Below are 19495 nucleotides of genomic sequence, written 5' to 3'. Positions count from 1 at the left end.
TGTATGTGTCTCTGTTGCCGATAATCAGAGTGAATTAGTCAAATTCTGGATTCATTTAAAGTAGGGAGGGTCCATCCATTTCAGTCTTGGCCAAGGGAAGGATGCCTGAAATCACAGATGGCAAGCCTTAAGGTGTCCCAAAACCTTAAAGAGAAATTAACTCACATATTTACAATGTCCACGATTCCCAGGGATGCAGCCACGGCAGTTTAAAGTGGTTTCATAGTGCTTTAATAGTGTGTTGCACACACTAAGTGTAAAAATGTCATGCCCCTAATCGATTCACAGCGCGAAAGACGCTTGGGCTGTGTGCCGAAAGCCCAATTTTCAGTCCCCTTCTGTAACATAAATGCCACTGTTAAAAGCCTTTATCCTTGTGATATGTTCATACTTCATACTTTCTGTGGTATGGATAGGTTTAAATATTGTAAATTATTGCAGCTCTAGAAATACGTGTCAATAGGAAAGGAAAGAGATACTGCTGTTTTGGCACAATGTGGGACAAGTCATTGAATGTACTTTGTTAAATGCTGTAAATGCTTCGTTTTCACCTCTTCCCCAGATGCATGGAATAAAATATTTTTAAATTTTGTGGTAAATTATGTGGACTCCATTTCTTTTCTTTAATGACAGGGAAAGGGGTGAGGCACACATTGGTTGCCATACGATGCAATGCTTTTGTGCTGGAAACATCTATCTTGTCATAGAATCATAGAGTTGGAAGAGACCGCAAAGGCCATCCAGTCCAACCCCATTCTGCCATGCAGGAACTCTCCATCAAAGCATCTCCATTGACAGATGGCCATCCAGCCTCTTTCAAAGGGAGTGTGTTCCACTGTCGAACAGCCCTTACTCTCAGGAAGTTCCTCCTAATGTTGAGGTGGAATCTCTTTTCCTGGAGCTTGCATCCATTGTTCCGTGTTCTAGTATCTGGAGCAGCAGAAAACAAGCTTGCTCCCTCCTCAACATGACATCCCTTCAAATATTTAAACAGGGCTGCCATATCACCTCTTAACTCTCTCTTCTCCAGGCTAAACATCCCCAGCTCCCTCAGTCGTTCCTCATAGGGATTCATGGTTTCCAGACCCTTCACCATTTTAGTCACCCTCCTTTGAACACACGGCTCCAGTTTTTCAGCATCCTTTTTAAATTGTGGCACCCAGAACTGGACACTATTCCAGGTGAGGCCTGACCAAAGCAGAATAGAGTGGCACTATTACTTCTCTTGATCTAGAGATGCAGCCTAAAATCACATTGGCCTTGATAGCTGCTGCATCACACTGTTGACTCATGTTCCACTTGTGTTATACTTGGACTCCAATCCCTTTCACTCATCATATAAGTCTCTTGTTCAGCCAGGTGTCCCCCATTGTATGAAATTGTGCATTTCATTTTTCTGCCCTAAGTGCATTACTTTACATTTCTCCCTGTTGAATGTCATTTTGTTAGCATTGGCCCAGATTTCTAGTCTGTTCAGTCAGTGGCTTTATGAAGCTGGGAGTCTTTAAGACTCTCTTCCTCTCTCTGAGGCTGAGTGAGGAGTGGAGATGTTTTTCCCCTCTATACCTTTTTCTTTACTATCTCTATGGGCTCCTTGCTTTTACCAGCCTTTTTGTGCTTCTTCTGGCAAAATGGCGCCTGCGTAACCCGGATAAAGAGGGGCGTGGCTTTTCTACATTTTCTTATCTCTATGCGCTACTTGCTTCACCAGTTTATGACAAGATGGCGCCGGCGGAGCCTGAGGGGCGAGGGGGCGTGGTCTTGGGGGTATTGCTTTACCAGTCTCTCTGCCTCTACCAAGATGGTAGAGGGGGAGGGGGCGTGGCCCTGAGGCGTATTGCTCTACAAGCCTCTTTGCCTCTACCAAGATGGCGCCGGCGGAGCCTGAGGGGGAGAGGGGCGTGGCTCCGCGGGCTGTATTTCCAGTCAGAGCGCGTCGAGCGAACTCAGTCAGCGTCGAAGATGCAGCGGATGAAGGTGGTTCTGGGGCACCTGTCGGGCTCCGCGGGGCCTCCGCAGGCCAGGCCCTGCCTCGGCTTCTCGGGCCTCTCCCGCTCGTCGTCGTCGTCTTCCAGCGCGGAGGACGTGGTGGTGGTCCACGGGCGGCGGACCCCCATCGCCAAGGGCAAGCGGGGCGGCTTCAAGGTAGAAAGAGGCAGCAGGACTACGACTCCCACAATCCTCCAGGAGGCCAACAGGAAGGCTCTCTCTCTTCTATTAGGCATTTATTATACTGTTCTACGTTTGTAAAGGAATCATAGGATGCTCCAACTTCTCCCAATTGCAATCTCTCCTGAATTTCAAAGTCCATTTCCATTCCTTCCCCCCAAAAATCTTTCAGGGGTTTTCAGTCTTTTCAAAGAATGTTAGTAACGATTTCCCCCCTTTAATCTGACTCCATCCTATTACTATGCAATCATGGGATTCGTAGTTTGCTGTGGCCTCAGAGCTCTGACAGAGAAGGCTAAACATCTCACAAAACTACAAATCCCAGGATTCCATAGCATTGAGCCGCGGCAGTTAAAGTGCTGTCAGGCTGCATTATTTGTATTTAACTAACTGACATTATGGATAGCATCCTGTGTATTTGATAAGGGCTACAGCCCCTGAGAGCCAGCATGGCCCAGTGGTTTGAATATTGGAGATCAGGGTTCACAAGTCACACTCTCTCAGCCTCAGAGGATGGCAATGGCACACTCCCTCTAAAGACACTTGCCAAGAAACCCCAAGGTAGGTTTGCCATAAGTCAAAAAGGACTTGGTGGCACACAACAACAACAACAACAGCAACAACAAGAAATAGTCCACGGCAGCTCATGATATCGTTAATTTGGTTAACTTTTCAAGTGCCATAGGATTTGTTGCTTATAATAAGATGCTTCTTGGGACAAAGTTCTCTCAATGTGTTTTATGTCAAAAATAATATCTGAGGAAAATGGGGAGGAAATGGGAGTTTAAATAAGTAGTTATTTGGAAGGCATGCTTGTAGTTGGGAGGATTAGGCAGCAGAGTCTAGTCAAGTAGTAAGAGGGTCAGAATAGTAAGACCTCTCCTGTTTTGTTCCAGGAAACTTCACCTGATGAGCTTCTTGCTGCAGTCATGACAGCTGTCCTTAAAGACCTCAGCCTGAGCCCTGACAAACTGGGAGATATCTGTGTTGGTGAGTACAGTCGTCCTTCCGTTCTCACGGACTTGAGACCAGGAGGGGTGACCTCCATTATTTTCAATGTTTGCAGGCATGCCCCCATTCAAGCCTTTGGGGCATGAATATCGGCAAGTCTCCATTTTCGCAGTGTCTGTGTGTCTGCAACAGATCCTCCGCAAAAACGGAGGGCTGGAGTCGTGATGGTGGGCACCTTCCCTACTGACTCACCCCCTTTCACACATGTGAAATCTTTAATTCGAGTAGCATTGTGTTAGAATGATTTGGGTCTCCTCCCTTCTAGGCTGAGGAATGGGTTGTGATTTTTTTAAAAATCAAAATACCGAACTGCTGGAATTTGTATCTTTTGAGTTACCTCTGAACTGCATGTAACAACAATGGATTCATCTCTTTGCACTTAGGAAATGTACTTCAACCTGGTGCTGGAGCTTTAACAGCAAGGATTGGACAGTTTCTAAGGTGAACTTTGTTATTTAACACTTGAGGACTTGGCACCAGTTCCCTGGCTCTTGAGTTAAGAAACGCAGTTGAGCAAGACCAAGGCTTCAAGCTTGCCCTACATTCTGTGAACCTAGGCATACGTTATGGGGTGGGTAAGAGGTTGGGTAATAACTAACTATATCTTGGGCTTTCCATAAGCGAGGCTTTCACAAGCAAGGTAGGGGAGGAGAAATTAATAAGGATGTATTGCTTGGAAGTCTACACAGGCAAAGCTGTCAAAATGGCAGGTTTAACCTGAATCATTCCAAGCTTATGTTAAGGAGAACATGAAATTTAGGATGGCATTGTTTTCCCCACCCCAGTTCCCACATGTTCCTTCAACTGGGTTAAAGAGAATGGGTCATGTATTTAAAACAACCCTTTTAAAGGAAGGCACAATGTATACTGTGAGGGCAGCTGGTGAAGGCCTAGAGCAGGGATTCCCAACCTTTTTGACTTGCGGAGCCTTTATTTCTGTGACAGAGCCCCTGAAAGGCCTACCCTATGTCTTACAAGTTAATGGTGTTTAGTTATATATAAGAATATATTCTTATTCTTTAATGTCATTAAATTTTTACTTCTTTCATTTTCCTGGAGCGGCTGCAGAGCACCTGGGAAGTGCATGCGGAGCCCTAAGGGCTCCTTGGAGCACAGATTGGGAACTCCAGGTGTAGAGGGTCTCTTACCCCCTTTTCCATTCCCACGCCACTGAAGATCTGTGGGTCACACACACGCATTTTTCCAAAACTGGAAGTGATTGAAAGGTTACTCTGGTTTTAGAAAGAGGCTATTTCAGGACTTAAAAAAAAAGATATAGCTGTTTCCAAAAATGCCTTAAAATGAACAAGCATTTAATCTGAGTATATAACACTCCATTTTGAGGCCATTTTTAATTCTGATGGGGAGCATATTGGGGTCTTAGGCTGGCCACATAGTTCCCATCCCTAAATAATAATAATAATAATAATAATAATAATAATAATAATAATATTTATTTATTTCTTACCCACCACTCCCCATAGATCGAGGCGGTACAGATGGTACTGACTACTTACACAGGGAAGTGGCAAACTGTACCTCCACTGTAAATGTCTCAAGGGTCTGGCAATATAGCTCACAATGCCCTACTTCTACAACAGGTATTTTTTTAAAATAGATCTTAGTAAATGGATATATTTTCCAGATCACTTATTGTGGCTTTGGAAAGCAATTTGAAAATGATTTGAACCAGGATGTGGTGGGTAAATCATAGTCACATTCTGCAGACCAGTTCACTGTGCTAACACTACTTTTCACCTCACCTCTGGGGTGGATGGGGCTTCTCCACTTACTTTGGGCTTTGAGTCTTTATGCTTCTAACAGTTCTAGAAAGGGCTGCAGAAGAGTGATATACTTGGCATGTAGAAGGTCTGAAGTCAAACCCCTGGCATTTCCAGGTAGAGCTGAAAAAGATACCTCTCTGATGTTCTGGAGGACTACCAGTCAGAGAACACAAACAATGCTGAGACAAATGGACCAACAGTCTGACTTGGTCTAAGGCAGCTGTCCAGGTGCTGTGGCTATGATGTTTACACTGTTGTCATCAGATCACATCATGAGATTCTTCCCATTATCTTCAGTGTATCTATGCAGACTTCTCTGTGGGCAATGACATGGCATGTTCATCTTGCTAGGGGGACATATTATGACACAAGGTTAAATTATCTCCAGCTAAGGAATATTTAGAACTAGTTACCCCATCACCTTCTAAAGGTACAATGGGATTGTTTCCTCTCTGTTTCTGTGCTAATGAAGTACTTTGTGTCTTGTTTCAGCGGCATTCCAGAGACTGTACCCTTGTCATGTGTAAACAGGCAATGCTCATCTGGGTTGCAAGCAGTAATGAATATAGCTGGTAAGAAGATCAGTGGTTATATTTCATAAAATGAAGGCATAAATCAGTATTCAAACATAGAACTGTTTAATATGAAATTTGCCCATTTTGCTCCATTACAGCAATATTTGAGGTCTGAAGAGCTAATGTAACTCCAGGTGAAGGTGGCTGGTATTGAGGTGTGTGGTGGCTAGAAGGGCATGCACAAGTAGTGAAGTAGTTTCCCCTTTAAACTGAAACTGTCCAAATATTGCGTGCTCAGTGTTAAATGAATTCCCACCTATGGCTACATAAAGCTTTCTTTTGTAGAAGGAGAAGTCCAGATTCTCTAAAGTCTCATCTGAAGCTGATCAGAAATTTGCAACAAAATGCGTTTGTGGGATTTCAGGGGGGAAAAGTGGCCTGATGCTGGAGCAAAACAATGGAGATTGAAATCTCTGGAGTTGATCCTCCTGTATAATTTGTCTGTTTATGCCTATTCGTAGAGGTAGTTAGAGTCTTTGAGCTAAGAAGTTTCTTCTCATGAAATCTGGGAATATTCATCTCAAGAGTTACAGCTGAAGGGCTCAAGTCTGTTTAGAGTTAGTCGTTCTTCAAAGTTCTGCTTTCTTGGGGAAATAAGGTGTCCCACACACCCCAAATGTCTAATCCTGTGTAACACTTTGGCATGAGGAGTGTATAGAATCCAGCTTGACTGATTCAGGGGCAGGAATGATAGCCTTCCAGATTATTATTATTATTACTTATTATTAACCTTTATTTATGAAGCACTGTAAATTTACACAGTGCTGTACATACAATCTATTTAATTAGACGGTTCCCTGCCCTCGGGCTTACAATCTAAAAAGACATGACACAAAAGGCGAAGGGAGTGGTGGAGGGAAAGAGTAAGAGGTCCAGCAGTTCCTCTCTACCTCCGAGGCCTGGACCAAGGCAGATGGACTTATTTATTGTTGTTGAACAATAAATGCCATCAGCCATAAACAGTATAGCCATTTAGATTATGATTTATTTTATTTGCAGGTGGCATCAGGAATGGATCGTATGACATTGGTTTGGCCTGTGGGTAAGATCATTTTTTGCACAGTCACACTCTAGTCTTTGTTAAGAGCAACTGTCTGTCTATTCTTTGCAAGCAGAACATAGTAAATCTCTGTGTGAATTGGCTGATATGGATACATTATTGCTGGCATTTTGCAAGAGTGAGAAATAATGCTAAAAAAACCCTTGACATTTTAGTGCAGAAAGTTAACCCAACATGACAAGATCCATCACCGGAACCTGTGTTGAGAGCATTGATACAACTCAGAAAAATCCCTCTTTTGTTCGATTTATAATTTCATTATAAGTTCAAAGCCAAACTTTTTCATTCCCTAAAATAATCCTTCTATTTTAGAAGTACATTTTTGATCAGGCAGAAAATGGCTGGCTGGTGAAGCTGGCATTTACATTCTAGTCAGTTTGATACTGGGTGCCTCCTGAGAATTCATTAATACTCCTCCGTAGACCTACTAAGGACTATTCTTGGAGTTACTCTCTTGGCTTTTCCAGCCTGTAGCAGAGAAAGAGATTGATGGTGATTGCCTCTTTAATGGTTGTGGGAGTTAATGACAGCAAGGACACTTTTTTTTTGTAGTTCACATGGCTTCCAAGTGATTGCATGATTGCCAAGTTGCACCAGCTCTTTCCTTCTCCGTTATTCCTATGACCACAGTTGCACAGAAAATTCCACAGCCATAAACTCCAGAGATAAACATCTAAGAAATTTTGGGGGCACCAATTGCCAGCCATTCTGTGGAGCAAGTGAAGTTTCTCAACTATATTTTTTAAGGGTTTCTTTATCTGGATGCTCTTGCAATCTATTTGTGTCTCAAAGGCAATTACAAGACTTGATAAAAATTAATTAGTCACATTGCTGCAAACATGCTCTTGAACTTAGTCCTTTAGTGTCTCCTGTTGCCCAGAGTGAATGTTTTACTTTTACGGCTTGTTCCATGCCAAGCTTCATTGTGGGCTAGGTAGTGCAACTGCAATGTGAGGCTTGGTCCTTGGGTTAAAGTTCCACTTCAGCTACAAATCCCTGAGTGGTGCTTGGCAAGAATACATGACTGTAAAAGTGGGGCAGGTTTCACAGTGCCACTGACATTAGCAAGGGAAAAGGATTGAACTGCTCTTCATGCTGGTGTTAACAGAGGGACTCTGGGAGTCCACACAGACTCTATTCTGTGGTCATGCCTTTTAGATCTTTGCTGTTGTCAGGACTGGGGAGTTGGAGGATGGAGTAAAGGAGTAAGAGGTTTTTGTAGGAGTAGGAATAAGGCGTAACAAAATGTATTTGTTACTCCTTATTCCTGTTATATATTGTACATGCAAACACCAAAAAACAATTTTATTATATTGCACTGGGAAAGGGACTGGGAGGCAAATAGACACACACACACACTCACTCTCACCCACCCCAGCCTTGCAAAGCAACTGGAGCTTTCCCCCAGGGCTGGGTAGTAGGAGTAAAGGAATAAGAGGTTTCTACAGGAGAAGGAATAACATTAAGAAAAAAAATCTTACTTTGGAGTAGGACAAGTAACCCCAAAATCACCACTACTCCCCAGCCCTGGTTGTTGTAGGTGTGCCTTTTACCTCTGAAGCTGAGAGAGTGTGCCTTGCCCAATGTCACCCAGTGGGTTTCCATGGCTGAGTTAGGATTTGAACCCTGGTCTCCAGAGTCTTAGTCCAAAGCTCAAACACTGCACCACATTGGCTCTCCCTCTTTAGATTTCACCCTTCCGAAATAAGCTCCAGAGCCGTCAAGTGAGTAGTGTGTTGAGATTGGATCTCAGGTTTAGTCTAATTGGCTGAGGACATTTCTTAGTCTCTTTTCAGTCCTACTTCACAAGGCATTTTGAAAGAAAGTGCCATGTTTTGGAGGCTCAGGTGAACATCAGTAGAGTTGCACTTACCTTCTCAAATGAATTTGAAATCCATTACTGTGGCTAAACCAGTACTTGAGGGGGAGGGAGGATAGGTGTGTAGCGTTTCAAAATCAACCTGTGTTTAACATAGACTTTATAACTTCATTAATCACCAGCCTGTGCCCTGACTTGCAAATCCTCTGCCAGAATAAAGTAGGACAAAGGTTGGATATTCTGGAATTCCTGCACTCTAATCCCAAATTCCTGTTACACAATGTAAACTGAATGTTGCTACTTGCCTTATGCTGCTTGCCCTAGGAAAAACCTGGTCCACTTTTCAACAATAGGCAAAGTAATACTATAGTTAACCTGTGACAAACATGCCTGGCAACCACAGCCTAAATATTTATTGCCCACAGTCAATAACTGTGTAGAATTCAGAACTGCTGACTTGGCAGATATAGAAGTGATGGTTCATTCCTGAATAGTGTGAGCCTTTTTGTCTCTTCCAGTCTGGAATTGCAGTTGTCTCTGTGCACAACATACTACTTGAATATTTTAAAATGAATGTAATACGCAGAAAGGTTTCATAAAACACTAGAAAATTGCTGTATCCCAGATTATACAAATATTGAAGTTTTTAACACAGAACAAAGCAACAAACCTTTGTGTTGTCATATTGTTTGGATGCTGTCCAAGTGTAGAAAAAGTAACTGACAGTTCAGTTGTACATGTTTCTATTAAGAAGGAACTCCAGTTGAGTGACTTATTCCTAGAAATTAGGTGCAGAATTATAAGCTGTTGTGATTTTTCTAGGTAGCAAAGCAGGCTAAGTCAGGCATTTAGTACCAAGCTGAATTTTGTGCTGTGTAGTCTTTTTGGTTTCTTCTAGCTCTTTGTTGCAAAATCATTTGCTATGTGCCTTGTTGCCTTGTTACAGTAATTCTTTTGTGGTTCTTTTGTGTGAATGACATTAACAAAAGTCTCACTGTCTTTCTGTTCTCCCTTTAGAGTAGAGAGCATGTCTTTACGCAGTGTTTCTGACCCTGGGGACGTCAGCTCCCGTATGATGGAAAATGCCAATGCTAGAGATTGTTTGATCCCCATGGGGTAAGCATTTTCTTTCTCTGTATTTCAGAGAAACTTTTCTAATGTTGTCTTTCAGCTGAGCAAGCACCCGTGAGTAATTTTTCCTTGTTGAGTTTCCAGTCAAGTTAGTAATGAGTGACAGGGAGGAATATCAGGTTGGCAGCCTAGCAGTGGCGCCTGCATTGCTGTCAACATTGTGGTGGTGTTTGATTTTACACCTCACTGCATATGCAAAGCAAAAAAAGTCCACATTTTGCATGAAAGTAATGCACATTCTGAGCTGTGAAGCAAACTCAGAAGCTTTATGTGTAATTAATAACTATACTTTTGGATCTCTCTTATTTGCCACTTACTTTTTGAATCTTGAATAATGAAAGTCTTGATAGTTCAAATGTCTAAGGAGACCATGCAAGGCCAAAGCCTTTTGAAATGACATGTATTTTTAAACTGATCTTTGAGGCAAGCTCTCTTGACTTGAAAGAGTTGCCTCATACTTCCATTATTGTTAGGGAGAGAAAAAGATTGACTGAACTCTCGGTTTAATCTGTATAGCACTGATCTTCTTTTTCAGAATAACGTCTGAGAATGTGGCAGAAAGATATGGCGTCACCCGGGAAAAACAAGATGCCTTTGCCTTGACTTCCCAACACAAGTAAGTGATTGTTCAATAATTGGGGAGCTGGAGAAGCAAAATGGAGTTTCGCTCTCTTCCATCCCTGACCAAATCCCACTTAGAAACTGTTTTTCCTCTGGGCTTTCTGCCTTTCATATACTGTTGTGGTGCTTCTCATGTGCAAATACCAAAGACTGACCAGCTTTCTGACTTAAGAGTTTGAATGCCAACATTTCTCAACATGGTTGAGCTGCCATCAGACTTCACTTCCATCCTGTCTTGTTCTCATGAGATCCTGTTCCCTGTACTTTTTTTCTGTGGACAACTAGGTGTCCTTCCTCTCTGGTGACAACATAATAGCTCACAACAAGAACTCTTTGCTTGTTGGGTGCCTTCTTGCTGTGTATTAAGTAAAGGGAAGTTACTGCCAGGCTAGTGATTAACCTTTAGAACTTGGCCTTCTTCCAAGAAAATTCAGAGTTCAAACTTTGTCTTTTCTCTGGCATCATCAGTCACAGGAGCCTGTGCCTATACACCCTCTTTTCTTGTTCATGGTGTTTTTTTTTTTTGGGGGGGGGGGGTTCTCACAAATCATGTTGAGAAAGGCATTATCACTACTTTCCCACCTGATTTTTCTGCTTAAGACTGACATAATCTGGACAACTGAAACACAGGAAGCTGTTTTATAGCACTCCTTCCAGCTCACTGGCCAGAGCAGGTTTCAGAGATATGCCCTTCCCAGGCTTCCTTCTAGTTGCTTGTGACTGGACTGGGGCATTTTAAATGTGAGTCATATGCTTTAGCAGTGAGCTGTGTTGCTGGATCTTCCTCGTATATCAATAATTATATTATCTTTTGTGTGGCTTTGCTGGCTTGAGTCTTCTGGCGTTGCAGATGCTTGAACACACAGCACCTCTATTTCATGTGTAGTTTACCATGGCCTGTATGGATATCACTTTAACAGTAGTACATTAGCCTGTTAGTTTATATTTCTTGGAGCAAATTTACCAAAAATACAAAAAACAAAAACAAACAAACAAACAAAAAACAAACAAAACCACAGCATGAAATGCAACCCATGTATGAAAGATACATTTCAGGCTGCTGTGTAGTGAAGCTTTATTATAAAAAGGCTGAGTTAATAATAAAACACAATGCTGTTGCATCCAGAAATGTGTTTCTTTCATAGAGAAATGTACAATACTTTGCCACAACTGCTTGGTGCAAATATTATGTGCCAGTTGTGGCTGTAATACAGAAAATGTATTTTCTGGACACCACAATTCAAAAAGGACATTGAGAAACTGGAGCATGTCCAAAGGAGGGCGACTAAAATGGTGAAGGATCTGCAAACCATGTCCTATGAGGAACGACTTAGGAAGCTGGGGATGATTAGCCTGGAGAAGAGAAGGTTAAGAGGCGATATGATAGCCCTGTTTAAATATCTGAAGGGATGTCATATTCAGGAGGGAGCAAACTTGTTTTCTGCTGCTCCAGAGAACAGGACCCGGAACAATGGATGCAAGCTCCAGGAAAAGAGATTCCACCTCAACATTAGAAACTTCCTGACAGTAAGGGCTGTTCGACAGTGGAACACACCCCTTCCTCAGAGTGTAGTGGAGTCTCCTTCTTTGGAGGTCTTTAATGGATGGCCATCTGTCGGGGATGCTTTGACTGAGATTTCCTGCATGGCAGAATGAGGTTGGACTGGATGGCCCTTGTGGTCTCTTCCAACTCTACGATTCTGTGATTCTAAATGTAAGACAAATAATCTTAGCCAGAATTTTCCACAAGATGCAATTTATTTATTTATATTTATTTCTATATCTCCTTTCTTCTAAAATAGGCCCAAGGCAGTTCAGAAAAGATGTAAGAACATCTAAGTTCATGGACTGCTTCCTGTGTGTCACTTGACTGAATGCAAAGAGGCATCCTGGATGATGGATGCATTCTGTATACAAACTGGGAATCTACATCTTTTAGATAATGCTGCCCTTTGTTTCATCTCTCTGTGTCTGTAGTCTGTGTGCTCAAGCCTTTTGCTTCCTTCTTACTTGGAGAGGTCACTGGCCCCTTCTCTCAGGAAGTTAGTTAAGTCTCTTTTTTCCCTTTGTCTGGGGAGGAACGTCTGTGAGGTTCCAACCCCAATAAAGGATGCTAGCTTACATCTGCACATGAGAGCTGGCTTTTAGGGGCTTTTCTAACAAAGTTTTATTACTCAGCTTCTTTTTTACCTTACAAGAGCATCCTGAGTCACTCCTGTTTCTATCACAAGCTTATATTGCATTAGCCGTGCTGCATTCTGCTTAATGTTGTTGTTATCATTACTGTGCCTTCAAGTCAAGGGTACTGTTCCTGAGTAATTCTCTCTTCATTTGAATGGAGTTTCCCATACAAACTTGATAATAAAGCAGAGTTTTTACACTGGGCTGGATATGATCTGCACAATAGCAGAGCTTGCTGGGATGGTTTCCTGCCATATTTCTATTCCTGGTTGGTCGATTTCCTGAAAATGTCTATCACTGAGATTGTAAAAGCCACCTGTGCCTCTCTTCTTGCTTGGTGGCCTTGTCCAATGCTTAGTGCGGTCATATTCTAATTGGTTTTTAAAAAAAGTTGTATAAAAGTAATTATCTGTGTATCCTTTGCTTCTAGAGCAGCTCGAGCCCAGCAGTTGGGGTTGTTTAAAAATGAGATTATTCCTGTGACAACCAAGTTTACTGATGACCAGGGAAACCAGAAAACAATCACTGTGCTCAAGGATGAAGGGATCAGGCCAAACACCACACTGGAAGGGTTGGCAAAGCTGAAGCCAGCCTTCAAGGAGAACGGAACTACTACTGCTGGTAAACACCAGGGGCAATAATTGAATTACTGGGAGACAAAACAGTGGAGCATTTTACTTCACCGGGAGAGGTTTGCACTCTGTCCCAAGGAAGCCTATATGCTGAAAATTCTGCCACTTGGTAAAACTGAAAGCAACTTAATGTCTCTCATGGAATTGCTATGTTCATATTGGGACATTAAATTGTGACAACAACACAGGTAAGCAAGAAATTATAGTAAAAATGTAATTAAGTCAACCATGACTTGCATTTGGCGTGACTAACCCAGTGGTTTCTATGCAGAGGATCCTGAGGTGAAGCCCTGGCATCTCTATTGAAAAGGTTCATGATGGGAAGAAGGAAGTTTTAGGCCCTATTAGTCTAGAACAAGTAACTCATAGGGCTTCTTACTTCCCTTTCATCAGGCATTATGCCATTGTGGCTGCAATGCTTTATCACTGTGGCTCCTTCGACATTGGCATTATTAGTTGAGACAGGTGATAGAAGCTCCCTTAACTGTGTTCAACCTTCATTTGCAGATAGTAGTGTAGCCAGGCCATTTCCACTATGCTTTCAGTTTTCCTGCATTTCTGCAAACTTAGCAATGCTGAAAACTTCCCTGGGCAATCGAAATAGTCACCTGTGTGACATTTCTTTTCATAGGTAATGCCAGCCAAGTTAGTGATGGTGCTGCTGCAGTTCTCCTGGCCAAACGCTCCAAAGCATCACAGTTGGGCCTCCCTGTCCTTGGTGTGTTGAGATCGTATGCCGTTGTTGGAGTCCCGCCTGATGTTATGGGCATTGGGCCAGCCTATGCCATTCCAGTAGCACTGGAAAAAGCTGGTAAGAACTGACCTTAGCTTTTAAGATGTTATAACACTTTTCTGTTATATATCAGGTGAAACTACACCTTTTGAAAAAAGTTTCAATAATATTGTTTGCCTCTCATTATGATAGTCTTGAACCTGTCATACCACCCACCCGGAACACAACCAGTCAAGTCTGATTTCAGGAGCTAAGACAGATCAAATGTGGTTACTACTTGAGTGGGAGGCCACCAAGAGGACAACCTGATTAAGGCTAATCCTGCCCAAAAGTCTGAAGAGCCCTGCTAACTATGGGCCCATACAGACAGGCCAAAATGAAGCTGCTTTGGGTCACTTTGGAGATAGGCTGTTTAAATGATGCATGCATCCTAAGAGTCCGGATGCCGTGTCAAAGCCGTGTTCCAGTTTTAAGGACTGGAACGTGGCTTTGGTGCGGCTTCCGGACTTTTAAGACGCATGCATCATTTAAACAGCAAACCTCCAAAGTGATCCAAAGCAGATGTATTTTGGCCTGTCTGTACGGGGCCAATGCTAGGCTAGATGGTCGCATGACCAGTCCAATATAAGGCAGCTACGTTCCAAAGGTTTACATTCTCATTGAACCACAGGAGCTGGAAGATGCTTTCATGTTATGTGTGTTACTTTTTTTTGGATGCTATAGCAGTCTATCTGCCCTTGCCTACATTGATGACTCAGATTTTCTTTAGCTGTGTAGTTTTATATTATAGATTTTAATAGTTTGTCATTGCCATCATTATTATCATTAAAATGGATCTGCATGCCATTGCACCACCGAGAAGTGACTGCTCACTGTGGCTGTATGTAGACAGGATCAGTTTTACAATCATTTGGATATCAGGAATGTTACTGTATCAAAACAAATACTGGATTAGAGAGAGAGTTTGGCCTGGTAGGGCAAATTATAAAGATGTACAAACTGGATTAGGCCTGTAAACTAGACAGTCCACATGCTTGATATATACACTAATGGAAAAACTTACTATGTCAACTTGTCTCTTTCTGACATGCAGGATTAACTGTTAATGATATCGATGTCTTTGAAATTAATGAGGCCTTCGCTAGTCAGGTGAGATTTGCCCACCTCATTGAACTTGGTTTCGCTTGATTGCCTTAGGAGCAGGGGAGCAGTTTTCCTCTCTCATATATTGGTAACAGACCACCAAATGGATTTCGTCTTTGTAAAAAGCCAAAGACCCTGTTGCATAACTTTTTGTAATGTGCTTGAAATATACAGTTTATAAAATACAGTCTTCCAAATGCAAGAATTAGGCAAAGACAGGCTGGATTACCAGTGTTGGTTGCCTTAGATCAGTGATGGCGAACCTTTTCAAGGACGAGTGCCCAAACTGCAACCCCAAACCCATTTATTTATTGCAAAGTGCCATGTCTTTATGGCTTTCTAGTAACAAACTCTGGCAACTCTGGGCTGAGACGATGGCACATGTGCCCACAGAGAGGGCTCTGAGTGCCACCTCTGGCACGCGTGCCACAGGTTCACCATCACTGCCCTAGATAACTGGTCTCTAGTCCTTCATTTCCACTCCCTTGTATCTTACATTAATGTCAAGATTTACATGTGTACACCATGTAAATTGTGACATTAATGTAAGATAGCTGCTTAAAGCGTACCTACTTAGAGCCATATTCTATTTGTCCCATTCCTTCATGTTTCCTGCATTATTTTACTTCTGTCCTAGCCTCCCTGGCCAGACTGAGCTTCCAGTACTTTAAGCAGATGCTGTTTTGTTGCTTTGTAAAACCAACCTCCACCATGCTGTCTATGTTCAGCCACTCTTATGTATAGAACCTCAGTTATTCTTTCTGCAGTCCTAGTAAAGAAAGTGGTATATTGAAGGCCCTGAGAAATAATGTATCCACTGCTCAAGAATGTGCAGCTACGTGGCTGGAATCCTTTTGCCTAGTGCCAATTAGAGTACACCCCTTGAATAATAGGTAAATCCAATTGATTCAGTGGCTCTTCCGGGTTGGGACTTTGAATAGGATTTAGGTACGTGTGAAATGTACAGTTGTGGAACTCTGCTTCCACACATTAGTTGAATACATCTTGAACAACAGCCAAAAAAGTAGAATGGCATCAGTGGAGGCACTTGCACAGATGTATGACACGAGCAGGATTCTATCCCATAGCAACACTATGCTGAGGAAGAGGGTGATTTTGGTGGAAGAGCTCTTCCCAGCCATGAGAATTTTGATGGGGAGAGAGCTCTGTGCTGAGACCTGAAAGTCCTGCTTCCAGTTAACCTTCGTTCTGTTGTTTGTGAGCATCAGCAGTGACCAGTGCAGGTGGCTTTGGCTCATTTTGACCTATTTTCAGGAAAAAAAGTTACCTAAAAATCAGTCGGGGGGGGGGGGGCGGTTATTTGGGGGGGGGGGCTTTAGGGCCACAAAAGTGATGCCACCTGTGATGGCACAGCAGCCTGTTTCACAGATGTAACAGACATCTCTATAGGAAGAATACCATTCCACATCTCTCCAGTGTTTGGAGTTTCAGATGAAGACAGTGTGGGTTGTCCTCGCTCCCAGCTTCCTTTATGAAGATGGGTGCGGAGGTCCTTAGCAGCAGTTGATCCCCCCAGTTTGGAACTCCTTGCATTTATATGTGGTGGGAATCACAAAAGAGGCAACCCTTTTTACTGATCATGCTATCAGATCATTCTAAAGTTCATCTCTCATATGTTAGCATGGGTCACAAACACTGAAAGAACAGAGAACTTCAATAATTGTATTTAATTGTTTTAAAATGAAATTTCATAATATTTTAAAGAGTCAAGAGAGAAGCTAGTTAATTCAGATATTTGTGCCAAGTTGAGGCTGCTGGCCCAAATGGGTTCCTGGAGATGATCTTGATGGTGTTGTCTTTCCAGGCGGTCTACTGTGTGGAGAAGCTTGGCATCCCCATGGAGAAGGTCAATCCCCTCGGTGGTGCCATTGCTTTGGGTCACCCTCTGGGCTGCACTGGGGCTCGGCAAGTTGTCACACTGCTCAACGAACTAAAGCGTAGGGGAAAGAGGTGAGTGTGCAATAGTTTGTGTTAATGTCAACTTTGATTAATGCTGCAAAAGCAAACACATAACTTTAAGTGCCTGTGCAGCCTCAGAAAGTGTTGCAAGAATTGCACATGGACAAACTTGTTCAGTTGATTGGCTGTCTCAGTATCAGATCTCCTGCATGTTCTAACTGGCTGACAGCAACACTAAATGTTGTAATATTTAAATGTTACTTAGGGAATGCTTACTTTGGCCTGTTACAGACAGCCAAAATAAAGCTGCTTCGAGTCACAGTGGAGGTACGGTATTTGAATGATGCATGCATCCTAAGAGTCCAGAAGTCGCACCAAAGCCACGCTCCAGCCCTAAGGACTGGAGAGTGGCTTTGGTGCGGCTTCTGAACTCTTAGGACGCATGCATCATTGAAACACCATACCTCCACTGAGACGCGAAGCAGCTTTATTTTAGCTGTCTGTAACAGGCCTTAGTCTGTAAATTAGCTGGGCAGTCACTACCTATTACTTTCCCCAAATCATCAACACTGTATTGAATTGTAAACACATGAACTTCATGTAATTAAGATAATATTTTACCGCAAACATGCTGCTTTTTATCATTCATTCTCTTGGATACCCCCCTTGACTGGATTAGAGCAGGGATGGGGCAACTGAGCGAGAACTAATTTTCATACATGGACATTACAGGCATATCAGAAATTATGTGATGGTACTTTTAGCTGCCGTTTTTCCATATTTTTGGCAAATTTCAGCTATATTAAAAGGATTTTTAGCACCTTGTGTGTGTTTTGCAGGTGGCTTTGGCTCGTTTTGACCTATTTTCAGGCAAAATAAAGTTACCTAAAAATCAGCCGGGGGGGACGGGACTTTTGAGCCACAAAAGTGATGCCACCTGTGATGGCACAGCAGTATGTTTCATAGATGTAGCAGACCTCTCTATAGGTAACTTGTTAGTGCTCATGGGAGTCTTTAAATTAAATCTGAGTTTCAGAGGATGTGTTCTGCTCTCATGCATCATACCGTTTGGGAATCCCATATGGGTGGGACTAAATTTGGCTGCTCTTGTGCTAACTTTTCAGCAGACATTTTGAAGGGAGTGGTGGGAAAGGAAGGCTGAAGTTTCCCGGAGCATAGTTAAGTGATAGTTTTTGATACTTGTGGCTTTCTTTATACTGTATTCTGTGATACAAGTTCTGATCTGTGGTAGGATATTAACTGGTAAAACAGTACCGTATCAAAACTGAGAATGGACTAAGTTAAAAAAACTAGAATGAAAGTAAAGTTCTGTACTAACTTGTGCTCTCATTGCAGGGGCTATGGCATTGTGTCCATGTGCATTGGAACAGGCATGGGAGCTGCTGCAGTATTTGAATACCCAGGGAACTAAATTCCAGTCTTCTTGGAACAACCCAGTGTCTTAATTGCCTGAAATTCTTCAGCAAATGTGAATTACCTCAGCAAATGAATGGCTCTGTGAATCTGCCTAATGAAAATCTGCTCAGCATCCAACTGTCCTGCAGGTGGGACACATCCCACAGAGGCCGCCATCCATCTTGTCGCCTTTTACCATTTCCAGCCCCTCTGCCTTTGTCCCTGCATCAATGCGAGCTGCTACCACAGCTCCTGGGCACTCCAGCATTGGGTCTCAAGAGACATCATACTTGCCACAGTGGAGGGGCTTGCCCAGGCTAACCCAGTGTTAGTAGCCATAATAAACAGTCGGGGCCACTCAAGACTCACTGATTAAAAATACAAGTTATGTAAAACTGCTGAGGACATGACAGATGTCTGTGTAGGTTGTGTTGCCTATGGCACTAGCTTTTATGGGAAGTAGGGATCTTGAAGGAATTAAGATGGGTGTGTATTCAGAAAAGAACTCCCATGAACATGCTTCCATATAAGAAACACTCTTGCATAGCTCCCTTGAGTGTAGATCCTAAGTGATCTGGATGGGGGCTGCCCAGGTGATTTCTGCTTGGAGATGCTAAACAAATTACCCAGGAAAAACATACATAGTGGCCATCCAATGCCCTCAGTCCTGGGATGTCTGCAGCTCCACTCTTCCTACTGTATGCCCACTTCCAAGTAGCTTTTACTTGGTATTTCCTTTTTTTAAAAGGTAGCATTTGTAAGTACATTTAAAAAATAACAGGCAGGTTCTTTAAGAACACACTGATAGATAGCCTTACATATAAAAAGAAGCAAAAGTGGTATGGTCTTTTTTGTCAGTTAATAGCAGAGCTGGCAAGAACCCCTGTGATTCACTTCTAGTCTAGCTCCACGCTTAAGAGCCAACTGGATAAGAGGAAAGTCACAAGTGCTTTGCTGCTTGATTTAAGACATTATACTTGATCACATTCTTAACTGGTCTTTTCTGCCAGTAGATTAAACTGTATTAATTATACCCCCATATGTTTGTCTTAAAGATGCACTTTGAAGTAAAGGTTTTCCAATAAGTAATGTTAATGTTATGTCATGTCTTTTAAAGTCTTACTTTCTTAATTTTTAAGCAATTTATTAATTTCATTACAAAAATACTGTGGAACTAAAATGTCCTGTGTTCCTACCTATTAAAAACTGTTCCCTTTGAGAAACTCTGAAGAATTGGTGTTCTGTACAAAGTAGGTTCCTACCATTCTCCTTAAAGTTTACATGATTTGATGGGCTGGAG

General features: G+C 42.4%; 2 protein-coding genes across 2 annotated transcripts in view; one reads left to right on the top strand and one right to left on the bottom strand.

Moving 5' to 3' along the window:
- The first annotated feature begins 1933 nt into the window (after positions 1-1933).
- On the top strand, positions 1934-19418 carry ACAA1 (acetyl-CoA acyltransferase 1). Its single transcript, XM_042472284.1, has 12 exons — positions 1934-2145; positions 3066-3159; positions 3564-3621; positions 5457-5536; positions 6539-6581; positions 9436-9534; positions 10085-10165; positions 12782-12972; positions 13615-13794; positions 14810-14865; positions 16685-16830; positions 18136-19418. The coding sequence occupies exons 1-12, from the start codon at positions 1963-1965 to the stop codon at positions 18209-18211; spliced, it is 1287 nt and encodes a 428-aa protein (XP_042328218.1). The 5' UTR covers positions 1934-1962; the 3' UTR covers positions 18212-19418.
- The window catches only part of DLEC1 (DLEC1 cilia and flagella associated protein), a 41956-nt gene continuing 41864 nt past the window's right edge, over positions 19404-19495 (bottom strand). Inside the window, exon 39 of the transcript XR_006104456.1 lies at positions 19404-19489. The gene's annotated coding sequence lies outside the window, so the exon portion shown is untranslated. The remainder of the gene's footprint in view (positions 19490-19495) is intronic.

The sequence above is a fragment of the Sceloporus undulatus genome, chromosome 6 (genome assembly GCF_019175285.1).
Source record: "Sceloporus undulatus isolate JIND9_A2432 ecotype Alabama chromosome 6, SceUnd_v1.1, whole genome shotgun sequence".
NCBI classification, from domain to species: domain Eukaryota; kingdom Metazoa; phylum Chordata; class Lepidosauria; order Squamata; family Phrynosomatidae; genus Sceloporus; species Sceloporus undulatus.
The sequence above is the reverse complement of the archived record's forward strand: the minus strand, read 5'-3'. Positions and strand labels throughout refer to the sequence as shown.